Source organism: Lolium rigidum, chromosome 7 (assembly GCF_022539505.1).
Source record: "Lolium rigidum isolate FL_2022 chromosome 7, APGP_CSIRO_Lrig_0.1, whole genome shotgun sequence".
Classification (NCBI taxonomy): Eukaryota; Viridiplantae; Streptophyta; class Magnoliopsida; order Poales; family Poaceae; genus Lolium; species Lolium rigidum.
This window is the reverse complement of record NC_061514.1, coordinates 282,182,593-282,194,622: the sequence shown is the minus strand read 5'-3', so window position 1 is coordinate 282,194,622 and position 12,030 is coordinate 282,182,593. Positions and strand designations below refer to the sequence as shown.

The following is a 12,030-nucleotide window of genomic DNA, read 5'->3' as shown; positions in this document are numbered from 1 at the left end:
CACCCTGCCGGAGAGGGGATTCATCTCCCGGAGGACTCTACGCCGCCATGGTCGCCTCCGGAGTGATGTGTGAGTAGTCTACCCCTGGACTATGGGTCCATAGCTGTAGCTAGATGGTTGTCTTCTCCCCATTGTGCTTCATTGTCGGGTCTTGTGAGCTGCCTAACATGATCAAGATCATCTATCCGTAATTCTATATGTTGCGTTTGTTGGGATCCGATGAATAGAGAATACTTGTTATGTTGATTATCAAAGTTATGTCTATGTGTTGTTTATGATCTTGCATGCTCTCCGTTACTAGTAGATGCTCTGGCCAAGTAGATGCTTGTAACTCCAAGAGGGAGTATTTATGCTCGATAGTGGGTTCATGCCTACATTGATACCTAGGACAGTGACAGAAAGTTCTAAGGTTGTGTTGTGTTGTTGCCACTAGGGATAAAACATTGATGCTATGTCTAAGGATGTAGTTGTTGATTACATTACGCACCATACTTAATGCAATTGTCTGTTGCTTTGCAACTTAATACTGGAGGGGTTCGGATGATAACCTCGAAGGTGGACTTTTTAGGCATAGATGCAGTTGGATGGCGGTCTATGTACTTTGTCGTAATGCCCAATTAAATCTCACTATACTCATCATAATATGTATGTGCATGGTCATGCTCTCTTTATTTGTCAATTGCCCAACTGTAATTTGTTCACCCAACATGCTATTTATCTTATGGGAGAGACACCTCTAGTGAACTGTGGACCCCGGTCCAATTCTCTATACTCGAAATACAATCTACTTGCAATACTTGTTCTACTCGTTTTCTACGCAAACAATCATCTTCCACACAATACGGTTAATCCTTTGTTACAGCAAGCCGGTGAGATTGACAACCTCACTGTTTCGTTGGGGCAAAGTACTTTGGTTGTGTTGTGCAGGTTCCACGTTGGCGCCGGAATCTCTGGTGTTTCGCCGCACTACATCCCGCCGCCATCAACCTTCAACGTGCTTCTTGGCTCCTCCTGGTTCGATAAACCTTGGTTTCTTTCTGAGGGAAAACTTGCTGCTGTGCGCATCATACCTTCCTCTTGGGGTTCCCAACGAACGTGTGAGTTAGCACGCCTGCATCAAGGACTCACTGCGCGACGTATGAGAGAAGCAATGGTGAGAGCCTCGATGATTCCAACAAATGGCAAGAAGCCATGAAATCCGAAATGGGATCCATGTATGATAACAAAGTATGGACTTTGTTAGACTTACCTGATAGCCGCAAGGCTCTTGAGAATAAATGGATCTTCAAGAGAAAAACAGATGCTGATGGTAATATTACTGTCTATAAAGCTCGACTTGTCGCAAAGGGTTTCCGACAAATTCAAGGAGTTGACTACGATGAGACTTTCTCACTTGTAGCAAAGCTAAAGTCTGTGAGGATTTTGTTAGCAATAGCTGCATTTTTCGATTATGAGATTTGGCTGATGGATGTCAAAACAACGTTCCTTAATGGTGACATTGAGGAAGAGTTGTATATGGTACAACCCAAAGGTTTTGTCGATCCTAAAAATGCTGACAAGGTATGCAAGCTTCAGCGTTCCATTTATGGACTGCAGCAAGCATCCCGGAGTTGGAACCGACGCTTTGATATAGTGATCAAAGACTTCGGGTTTATACGGACTCATGGTGAGGCCTGTATTTACAAGAAAGTGAGTGGGAGCTCTGTAGCGTTCCTGATATTATATGTAGATGACATATTATTAATTGCGAATGATATAGAACTATTAAGCAGCGTTAAAGGTTATTTGAATAAGTGTTTTTCAATGAAAGACCTTGGTGAAGCAGCATCCATTTTAGGCATCAAGATTTATAGAGATAGATCGAGACGCCTAATAGGGCTTTCACAGAGTACATACCTGGACAAGATTCTAAAGAAGTTTAGAATTGATGAGAGCAAGAAAGGGTTCTTGCCTATGTTGCCAGGTAAGGTCTTGAGTAAGACTCAAGGTCCGGCTACGGCAGAAGATAGAGAGAGGATGAGCAAGATCCCCTATGCCTCGGCGATAGGCTCTATCATGTATGCCATGTTGTGTACTAGACCGGATATCGCACATGCTTGTTAGCTTGACCAGCGAGATATCGAGTGATCCAGGAATGGAACAATGGACAGCGGTCAAGAATATCCTGAAGTACTTGAAAAGGACTAAGGATATGTTTCTTTGTTATGGCGGTGACCAAGAGCTCGTTGTAACCAGTTACACCGATGCAAGTTGGAACACTGATCCTGAAGACTCTAAGTCTCAGTCTGGGTACGTGTTTATACTGAATGGAGCTGCAGTAAGCTGGATGAGTTCCAAGGAGTGCACGGTGGCGAAGTCTTCAACTGAAACTGAACACATAGCAGCTTCGGAGGCTTCATCGGAAGTGGTATGGATGAAGAGGTTCATTGTTGAGCTTGGTGTGGTTCCTAGTGCATTCGACCCGTTAGTCATCTATTGTGACAACATGGGTGCCATTGCCAACGCAAAGGAACCAAGGTCACACAAGAAGCTAAAGCATATCAAGCTGCGTTTTCATTCGATTCGTGAGTACATCGAAGATGGTGAAGTTGAGATTTGCAAAGTGCACACAGATCTGAATGTGGCAGATCCGTTGACTAAAGCTCTCCCTAGGGCAAAGCATGACCAACACCAGAATGCCATGGGTGTTAGTTACCTTACAATGTAATCTAGATTATTGACTCTAGTGCAAGTGGGACACTGTTGGAGATATGCCCAAGAGGCAATAATAAAATTGTTATTATAATATCTTTGTGTTTATGATAAATGTTTGCATACCATGCTATAATTGTATTAACCGAAACATTGATACATGTGTGTTATGTAAACAACAAGGAGTCCCTAGTAAGCCTCTTGTATAACTAGCTTGTTGATTAATACATAATCATGGTTTCGTGATCATAAACATTGGATGTTATTAATAACAAGGTTATGTCATTAGTTGAATGATATAATGGACACACACCCAAATAAGCGTAGCATGAGATCAAGTCATTAAGTTCAACTTTCTATAAGCTTTCGATACATAGTTACCTAATCCTTCGACCATGAGATCATGTAAATCACTTACACCGGAAGGGTGCTTTGATTACATCAAACACCACTGCGTAAATGGGTGGTTATAAAGATGAGATTAAGTATTCAGAAAGTGTGAGTTGAGGCATATGGATCAAGAGTGGGATCTGTCCATCCCGATGACGGATAGATATACTCTGGGCCCTCTTGGTGGAATGTCGTCTAATTAGCTTGAAAGCATGTGACTGGGTCACAAGAGATGACATACCACGGTACGAGTAAAGAGTACTTGTCGGTAACGAGGTTGAACAAGGTATGGAGATACTGATGATCGGACTTCGGACAAGTAAAGTATCGCGCGACAAAGGGAATTGGTATCGTATGTTAATGGTTCATTCGATCACTAAGTCATCGCTGAATGTGTGGTTGCCATTATGGATCTCCAGGTCCCGCTATTGGTTATTGATCGGAGAAGAGTCTCGATCATGTCTGCATAGTTCACGAACCGTAGGGTGACACACTTAAGGTTCGATGTTGTTTAAGTAGATATGGAATATGAGATGGAGACCGAATGTTATTCGGAGTCTCGGATGGGATCCAGGACATCACGAGGAGGTCCGAAATGGTCCGGAGAATAAGATTCATATAAGGGAAGTCGTCTTCCGAGGTTCGGGAAAAATATCAGTATTTTGACCGAAGCTTCTAGAAGGTTCTAGTGGGCCACCGATGGGCCCACCACCTCGGGAGGGGCCACATGGGCCGAAGAAGTGCTGCCTAGCCTAGATGGGTTGGGCGCACCATGCTAACCAGCCCAACCCCAAGCAAGCTTAAGGGACAAGTTTCCCATAACTTAAGGGCTAAGTTTCCCCGAAACTTGAGGGTCAAGTTTGCCCTTTTTGTGGGCCGGCCCAAGGAGGAAAATTAAGGGCCAAGGCATCCCATGGCTGCTCCCTCCCCTATATAAAGAGGGGAGAAGCAAGGGTGCTAGGGGTCCAAGAACTAAGAAACCCTAGCCACCATCCTCTCTCTGTCCTTACTCTTGTACCGGCTTGGCGAAGCCCTGCAGGAAATCTTCTCCACCACCACCACCAAGCCGTCGTGCTGTTGGGATTTCGAGAAGGATCTACTACATCCGCTGCCCGCTGGAATGGGGAGAGGACGTCTTCATCGACACCGTACGTGTGACCGAGTACGGAGGTGCTGCCCGCTTGCAGCACTAGAAGGACTACATCTCGAACTTGAGTTCGGCAAGAGTACGACTACATCATCCACGGGATTTGATCTCGTTAAACACTTTGGATCTTCAAGGGTACGTCTCTCATCTATCTCGTTGCTCAGATCTGGTAGATAAGATCTTGGTGGCATTCGTTCTTGCGGTAGAATTTTTTTTTCCATGCAACGAACCCATCATGAAGCCGGATTTGTGAATGCCCATGAGGGATCCGGATCCAGTACGACGTAGATCCGTGCGCCTTTATAAGCCGGATCCTAGGAGCCCTAGCGGCATAACCACAACTCATTGTAAACAACGCGAAAGCGCCCAGATAATTCCAGAAAAGCAGCAGTAGGCCCTATCATCGAGAAGGTGTTCCGAAGCTGGGTAAATCGCGTACCACCGTCCCGAGTGCTCTCCGCCCTATTGCCCCTACTTCTTCTCCCCGTCGTGAGGATCCCTCCTCAGAGGTATTGTCGAATAGGAAACGACACCACCGATACTACACGTCGTCGTAGTCTGATCGTGCCGACCATCACCGCGCCACCATTACTACACGCAGCCGTACGACCTGATTGGGCTGGCCATCACCGCTAGCTGTGCCTACTGGTAGGCACACCGCTGCGTTGCCCTGGCTCCCGCCGGCCACGAATGCCAACGCCTGGAAAAACCACTTTGGATGAAACGACAACAGCGTACCTATACGTACCTTGCAGCTTGTACAATTTATTTGGGTCATACAGGTTTTATACACCCGTTATGTTTTAATGACGAAGAGGTATCAAGGGATCTCAACTGTTCTTGTGTTTGAGTTTGCTATGAATTTGGGGGATGGGGTTGTACGTACTGGAGCAAACGCCATAGAACATTGTACAGACCAATTACACGAGCACAACTATATTGTACAGACGAATTTTACAGTGCATCTGCAGACCCCGATTACAAGGAATCAATCACAGAAAGATCAGAAAAAAAGGAAGAAAAGGCCATACGTACATGCAGCGACGGAGCTAAAAAATTGAAGCGAGATGGTGTCAGGTCTGTGTTAATTGTGTCATCTTCACAATTAAAAAGTGCTTAGTGCAGATTTAGTGAGGGATTATGAAAATCGCTGGTGTCAGCCTGCGTACATGGTACGGGAAGGAGGAGGAAGGAGATGTGAAGAAAGGAGAGGAGGGTAGATCGAACCAGAATCCCAAGGGCCGCAGACGATCTCCGGACATCTTGGAAGCTTCGGGCGTAGTTCCTGGATACGGTGGCACGGCAGAGCAAGCTATGGAGGCAGCGGCGGCACGGCGGGGCAAGCCATGGAGGCGGTGGCGGGCTGAGGGCTGGCGCTAGGTCTATCAGAGGGAAGGTAGTGGAGGGATCGGGGCTCGATTCCCGGCCAGCACGTGTCCGGTGGCACCAGATTCACGCCCTTGTGAAGGCGGCCGAGCATGGGGTTGTTGGTGTTTCTATTGTGCTCGAAACCGTGCCGACGTTTTTTAGGACGCGCCGGTGTGAGCCCAAAACCACACCGGCCCCTAAATAGCTATCGAGCAAAGCCACCGGTGGAGATGCTCTAACATGGGACAAAGCTTACCATTTTCGAGAACGGTAGCTGCTGAATTTCGGACACAAAATGGCGAGAGAAGTCTGCTAATTTGCTATACCCACTAGTAGAGAAACCCCCTTTAGTACCGGTTCCAAAGGGCCTTTAGTAAAGATCCGGTACTAAAAGCCTCCCACCTTACGAACCGGTACTAAAGGTGCCTCCACGAGGGCACGAAGGAACCCGCGGGCTGGAGTTACGAACCGGTATTAAAACCTATTTCGTTTAATTTTTTTTATCCATTTTTTCTAATTATTTTTCACACCCTCTTTTATTTTATTTTTTTCACTCTTTTTTTCTTCAGAATTTCTAATATTTCCGTTAGTCTCTAACTACACTTAATCTCTAGTCAAATGACTTACCCGTGGTCAAACTTCCCGGTCGGTCACCCATCCTTACACTACTCCCGCACTAGCACGCTTAACTTCCAAGTTTCATCTCGTTCCACTTCCAAGTGTTCCAAGTGCTTCGCGCGCATGTATATGATAGTAGTATCATATCAATCCTATTAACATGTTGGTCGATGTCACACTTTTTTATCATTTAAATTTCAAATAATTATTTTAATAAACAAAAGTAATGATGTAATAATAATATTGAATAAATAAATAAAATTAACTTTTTAATTATTATTTTTCAATTATTTTTTAAAATTTTAATATTTTTTGCAAAACCTAAAACTTGAAGATTTGAAAATCTTATAATTTGCTAAAAGTAATAGTAATATGTTAGGACTCAAAAAATCTTTAATTATTAATTTTAATTTTTAAAAAATTAAAAATATATAAAATTCTAAATTTCTGGAAAAAAAACTAAAATCTTCCTGCTTTCATATTTTTATTTGGAATTTTGAGAATCTAAAAATTGGCTAACCGGGGTAACCCGGTGAATTTGGATGTAACTTTTCCCCACGATGATTTTGATATATTATACGTTTTTTCCCGACGTCGTATGCAAAAGTTAATGCGATTTTACCATTTTTCAAACTTTTTTTGCAAAAAAAGTCAAAATTCGAATTTCTTAATTTCACCGAATAGTAGGTTGCATAACATATAAGAATCTAAAAACATTTTATTTTTTGAATTTTCTATCATTTTCATTTGTATTTTACAAAGCAAAAAAAGACGATCCACGGGGGGTGGGGGTGTGTGTGTGTGTGTGTGTGTGTGGAGGTGCGTGGTCAACCGAAATTTACGAACCGGTACTAAAGGGTAAACCGGTACTAAACGTTTTTCGGCTGACGCTAACCCTTTAGTATCGGTTCGTGTCACGAACCGGTACTAAAAGCTTGACCAATGCAACCGGTACTAATGCACCCTTTAGTACCGGTTCGTAAGGTACTAAAGGCCTGGACGGAAGCCCCTTTTTTTACTAGTGACCACCACGACACATAATTTCCAGCTTAGACTTCCAACTAGATCACGAGAAACATGCACTCCAGGGCTACAATTCACCTTACAAATTGATCTATCCAGTCCCAGCATGTTACAGTCACACCATACCTATCACAATGTCAATGACCCTACGGACTAGGACTACGACAGCAACAGCTTGCACTTCTGTGCACTCTCCAGAGAAGGACAAAAAAAAAGTAGAGGAGCAACAAGACGCGGCCAGTCTTCGGCCACAGAGAGGGAGCAGCTGCTGCTGGCCTCAGTAGTAAATGGAGAGGGTGCGGTGATGAGACAGCGCCATGTTCTGAACGCCAACCGACCAGAGCCAGAGATCAAGGTCAATGCTCAGAAGCTGCCACGGAAAAGTAAAAGAGCAAAGTGAGCTCCAAGTTGAAATAATGCAACATTGACTGCTTGCCTTCGAGGATAAGCCATAGGTAGCACATGAAAAAAAAAATTTTTACATATACCTACAGTTATTAGCATCTTTCGACAGTGTAATGAATTAAACCTATTCAATTTGATTTCTTGTCTTTTCAATGATAAAAGAGTAATACTGAAATGAACCTACACTATTTGCAACGGTTAGTTTCTGTACAGTGGTAATAACACGGCATTTACCAGGCAGGAGTGCAGGTCACAGAATAAATATCACGGAAGCATCAGGCGAACCTGATTCAGATGTGGTCATTCGGAAAAGAGAGAAAAGATTCAGATGCCCCTACCTGCTTCCCAAACTTTTTGTTGATGAGCTCCCTCATTTTTTCAACGGCATGAACGGAACAAGCACGGATCTCCACCTCCTCTTCGCTTCCAGACACTACCTCCCTATTCGAGTCAATCGAGCAGCATAGATTCGATTCGTATTTCAGTATGCCAAGCTCCCTCAGCACTGCAGGAACGATGTAGTCGGCAAATATGGTGATGGAGTTGATGTCGTGGAACTCTCCATAGTTTTGTCCCTTGAAAGCACCCCACAAATCAGCGACAAATATCTGGGCTCGCTTGTACAGGAAAACCTGGTGTCCCTTGTAAAGTGAGTGATCCCGGAAGCCTGCCAAAATTGGATGACCATAATTCTGTCATGTGAAATGTATGTAAGGTGATCAAAGAAAATGGGAAGGAAAAAATCAACAGCATGGATGCATCTTACAAATGTTTCATTCCTAAATCGTTTGTGATTTAGAAGAGAATATAAAATGTGACAGAATATTACAGCTAGGCTCTGTTGAATTTTCCACGAGGTAAAGTTACATTCAGATATTTCCGGTAAAAAGGGTAAAATAAAGCAGCACTCAGGATATAGACAACATTGGCTATCACCTGATTAAGATATACAGAGAGGCCTGGGGAGTTTCCCTCCTCAACAAAAAAAAACTAATTACAGATAGTAACAGACTGAATGACCCACGCCTGCACATGGTAACTGGTAAGCTTCCCTGTCTCCAATGGAAACTATGCCGGGCTGCAACCGATGAATCATATCGCATCTGGTTATTCGCTAATGGTATGATGTTTAGGGGTGGGGACGGAGAACATAACACAGTATTTTGTGTAGTGTTTGCACTTAAACTGATGAGCACACTCTAAAGCGAATGTGCCCTGGTAATGTGGTGATCCTAAATCTCAACAGTTTTGGAAACCATGGTTTTCTAAAGGCTGGGCATGTAATACCAGAGTTTACAAATACAAAAATTTCAGCAGCAAAAACGAGATTGGGAGCTCTTTTCTCAATACTCCAAGAATGTGGTGCTGTCCATACCACAGTTTAACACTACAGTTTTTATCATTGCCAAGCAATTCAAAATATTTAAAACCCTAGGTATTTTAGAAACTGAGGTATTAGAAATACTTTGCATCCAAATACACCCTAAACGAGTTAATCCATGTTTCGGCAAGAAAAAGAATGATGTTCAATATTCTCAAACAAAGAACATTCAACTGGGAGAAGTGAGAACATCTAGTCTGCAAATAAGGTGTAGACTCACTGTAGCCCAATATGTGGATGTGCATATCCAATAGTCTATGTGGATGTACCTGGCCCAGCCCATTATGCATATCTAGTGGTCCTAGGTAATTTCTGCTTTTCTCCCATTGTAGATACCCACATCTTATTAGTCCTTTGACAAATGATCCACATACTAGAGAGGGGCTGACGAAAGAACAGAATTCACTAGAACAGTGAAATGGTATCTGCAGAGGCAGCTACAAGCCTACAACAGGCCATACTAGACAGAGTCCAAACAAAATATTACACATGGTTGCTCTAAGAAAGAAGACTACACATGATTGAGATCGTGTTCTTCAGTGTAGCTGGACAAGTACAGCTTAGGACTCCAGTCTAATGAAAACAAAACAGATGAGACTGATGCTATTAAATAGAAGTACATGTGCAACGACAGCGTTACCTGGAAAATGACGGGTAATCAGTTCAATTAGAGATGCAGCAGAGTTTCCAGCAGACTTCACAAGATTAGCGGCGGAACCTCCAAAGCTTTTTTCAAGCTCCAGACCGACCTTAATCAAGCGACATAATAGTAAATGGTTCAGAACAAAATACGCGGAAATTATTTTGAATGTCCACATATACCATGACAGTTGTAGCGGAATAGAACTAGAGCATGTATCAAACTGAAGTGGATAACTATTGCCTAATTTATATATTTTTTCGAAGGTTGCCTAATTTATATGAAGAAGTTGGGTGGTAAGGTGGAAGTTGTTCCAATACACGAGCAGTTTCAATACTTCAATATATTGCATATACAATACAAAGTAGTACCTCATGAAGAAGGCGGACTCTTTCCTCCTCAATTGGCAGTGGGCGCGGCCAGTTCAGCAGTTCTCGAAGTTGGGGCCCTACATTTTGTAACAATCGTGTTTCCTTCCATTTAGCAAAATCTACTGGAAGGAATAGTTTCTTTTGCAGATAGAAGTGTGAGAACAACTGAACAAGAACAAAGGAACATGGAAGAATTGAAACTGTACCAGTGTAGTTCTTGAGACGATCTGCATCAAGTGCTGTCTTATCTTTCTCTAAGGCTAACTTAAGCCCAGAAGCCAAATTGTCATAGGTCAAGTCCTTGTCTGTTCAGTTGGCAAAATATCATTAGTATGGTCAAATCATTACAACACAAATGGAAGAAACTATACAAAAACAATAAATAGTGGCCCAAAGAAGTCAATTGTAGTTTTATCAGACTATGCCAGTTATTCCTCAGTTAGAAAAAACGAGGAGTTCTCTAAAAGAAGGCCAATAATATAGTGAAGAATAGCTGAGAGCAATAGCAGTTACTCAGGGCAAGTTAGTGCGCAGATAAAAATTTATTAAAGGAGAATACAGTATCTGAATAACCTTAATCATTGTTAATAGTAAATACAAGCAATAAATGGCATCCTCACCTCTCCTAGCCAATTGTTTACAACGTCACAGCACAAAAGGTTGTTGATAGAAGAAAATCATGTATAGCTACCAATTTCTTTACTGAAGGTAGAAATATCCTTCCGTTCCTTGTGGTGTAAGCACTAGTCTATCTAGGAAGTTGATTTCTGCACTCTAAAAATCTTATTGCCTACATATAAGAGAAGAATATTGCGCCGAATGAATGTATTATAGGAGCAAAAGAATTACAAACAGAGAGTGGCACTGTCTGAACGTATGATTTCTCTCTGTGCTAATGCTTTTAGAAGGTGTCATGTAAGATACCATAAAGCACTCTAGTAATTTCTAAATGTGCAGAACACTAACTGCATTGCTGGTTGAACTTATACCTGGCCAGAAGCAGAAGTTGAGTGCATCCAAGACAAAGAGATACTGCACGGTGAGCGGTCCATTGTCGAAGTAATGAATTCCTTCGAAATCCCACTCAATTTTCGGAACATTTCCCTGGATTTTGTCCACGGCCTTCTCAATCTCTGTAAATACAACCACATGGGTAAAAGGATCATAAGTTGGAACTCTATTCGACCTCTCTCGCTAAACAAATGAAAGACTGACGAATATCGATATGAACATATACAGGAAAGAAAAAAAAACCATCAGGTTGTTCTTTCATAAGAAAATGCTGAATGCTGTCCGAAACAACATGTAAGAAGTGCCAACTAGGAGAACAGGAATCTAAAACCTGAACAATGGAATCAAATCTAAGATCCCGACAATTAACTCGGATCTCTTGGAGGGTCAATCAGATACTGCTACGCCATCAGTATGTATTGCAGAATAGAAATACAGTCAGCGAACACATTAGATGGAACGGCAAATCCTATGAAGAGTTGAAGACGATACTGCGTGGCCACACAAATCCTAGTACCGTCCCGGACAAAATCCCCATGTAGACGATACCGCCTGGTCTAGAAATCCTAGTACCATTCAGGGAACAATCACCTGGAAACAAGAACGGCCCTAACAAGAGCAAAAACAGAGGAATACCTAACATGTCGACCTTGACGTGGGAGGAGCGGCTGGCGACCCACGCCGCCGACGCGCGCACGGCCTCCATGGCGGCGGGGCGATTAGGATAAGGCCGCGAGAGAGACGGGTTCGGTCGGGGCAGCGGGCAACGGCGAGTCGGGAGGGATTTAGGGGTGGGGGCTGGAAGTGGAAACTGACGGCGGAGTGGTGGTGTGGCTGTGGTCCGTGACCGCGAGGCGGGTTTTAGCGCTTTTCTTCCGGACGGAGGGGTTTTGGTTGGATTCTTGCTGCTGCTGCGTCTCGATGGGCGCTTCCAAGGGCCTCGGAGGGCTCCCACTTGGCAGAGCACGAGGAATTGCGGGGCCCA

The 12,030-nt window shown here is 43.4% G+C and overlaps 1 protein-coding gene across 1 annotated transcript; it reads right to left on the bottom strand.

The window, feature by feature from the left end:
- Window positions 1-7,276: 7,276 nt before the first annotated feature.
- LOC124676976 (queuosine salvage protein-like) lies at window positions 7,277-11,751 on the bottom strand. Its single transcript, XM_047212985.1, has 7 exons — window positions 11,682-11,751; window positions 11,024-11,167; window positions 10,241-10,339; window positions 10,035-10,111; window positions 9,664-9,772; window positions 7,981-8,309; window positions 7,277-7,607 (listed from the first exon to the last, which is right to left on the bottom strand). Exons 1-7 carry the CDS (start codon window positions 11,749-11,751, stop codon window positions 7,515-7,517), a joined length of 921 nt encoding a protein of 306 aa, XP_047068941.1. The 3' UTR covers window positions 7,277-7,514.
- Window positions 11,752-12,030: the final 279 nt, after the last annotated feature.

Coding starts and splice junctions, on each gene's coding strand:
- LOC124676976 (XM_047212985.1), bottom strand. CDS start 11,751: ATGGAGGCCGTGCGCGCGTCGGCGGCGTGGGTCGCCAGCCGCTCCTCC. Junction 9,773..10,034: donor GAGTCCGCCTTCTTCATGAG/GTACTACTTTGT, acceptor CGCTTGATTAAG/GTCGGTCTGGAGCTTGAAAA. Junction 7,608..7,980: donor ACAAAAAGTTTGGGAAGCAG/GTAGGGGCATCT, acceptor TTTCCGTGGCAG/CTTCTGAGCATTGACCTTGA.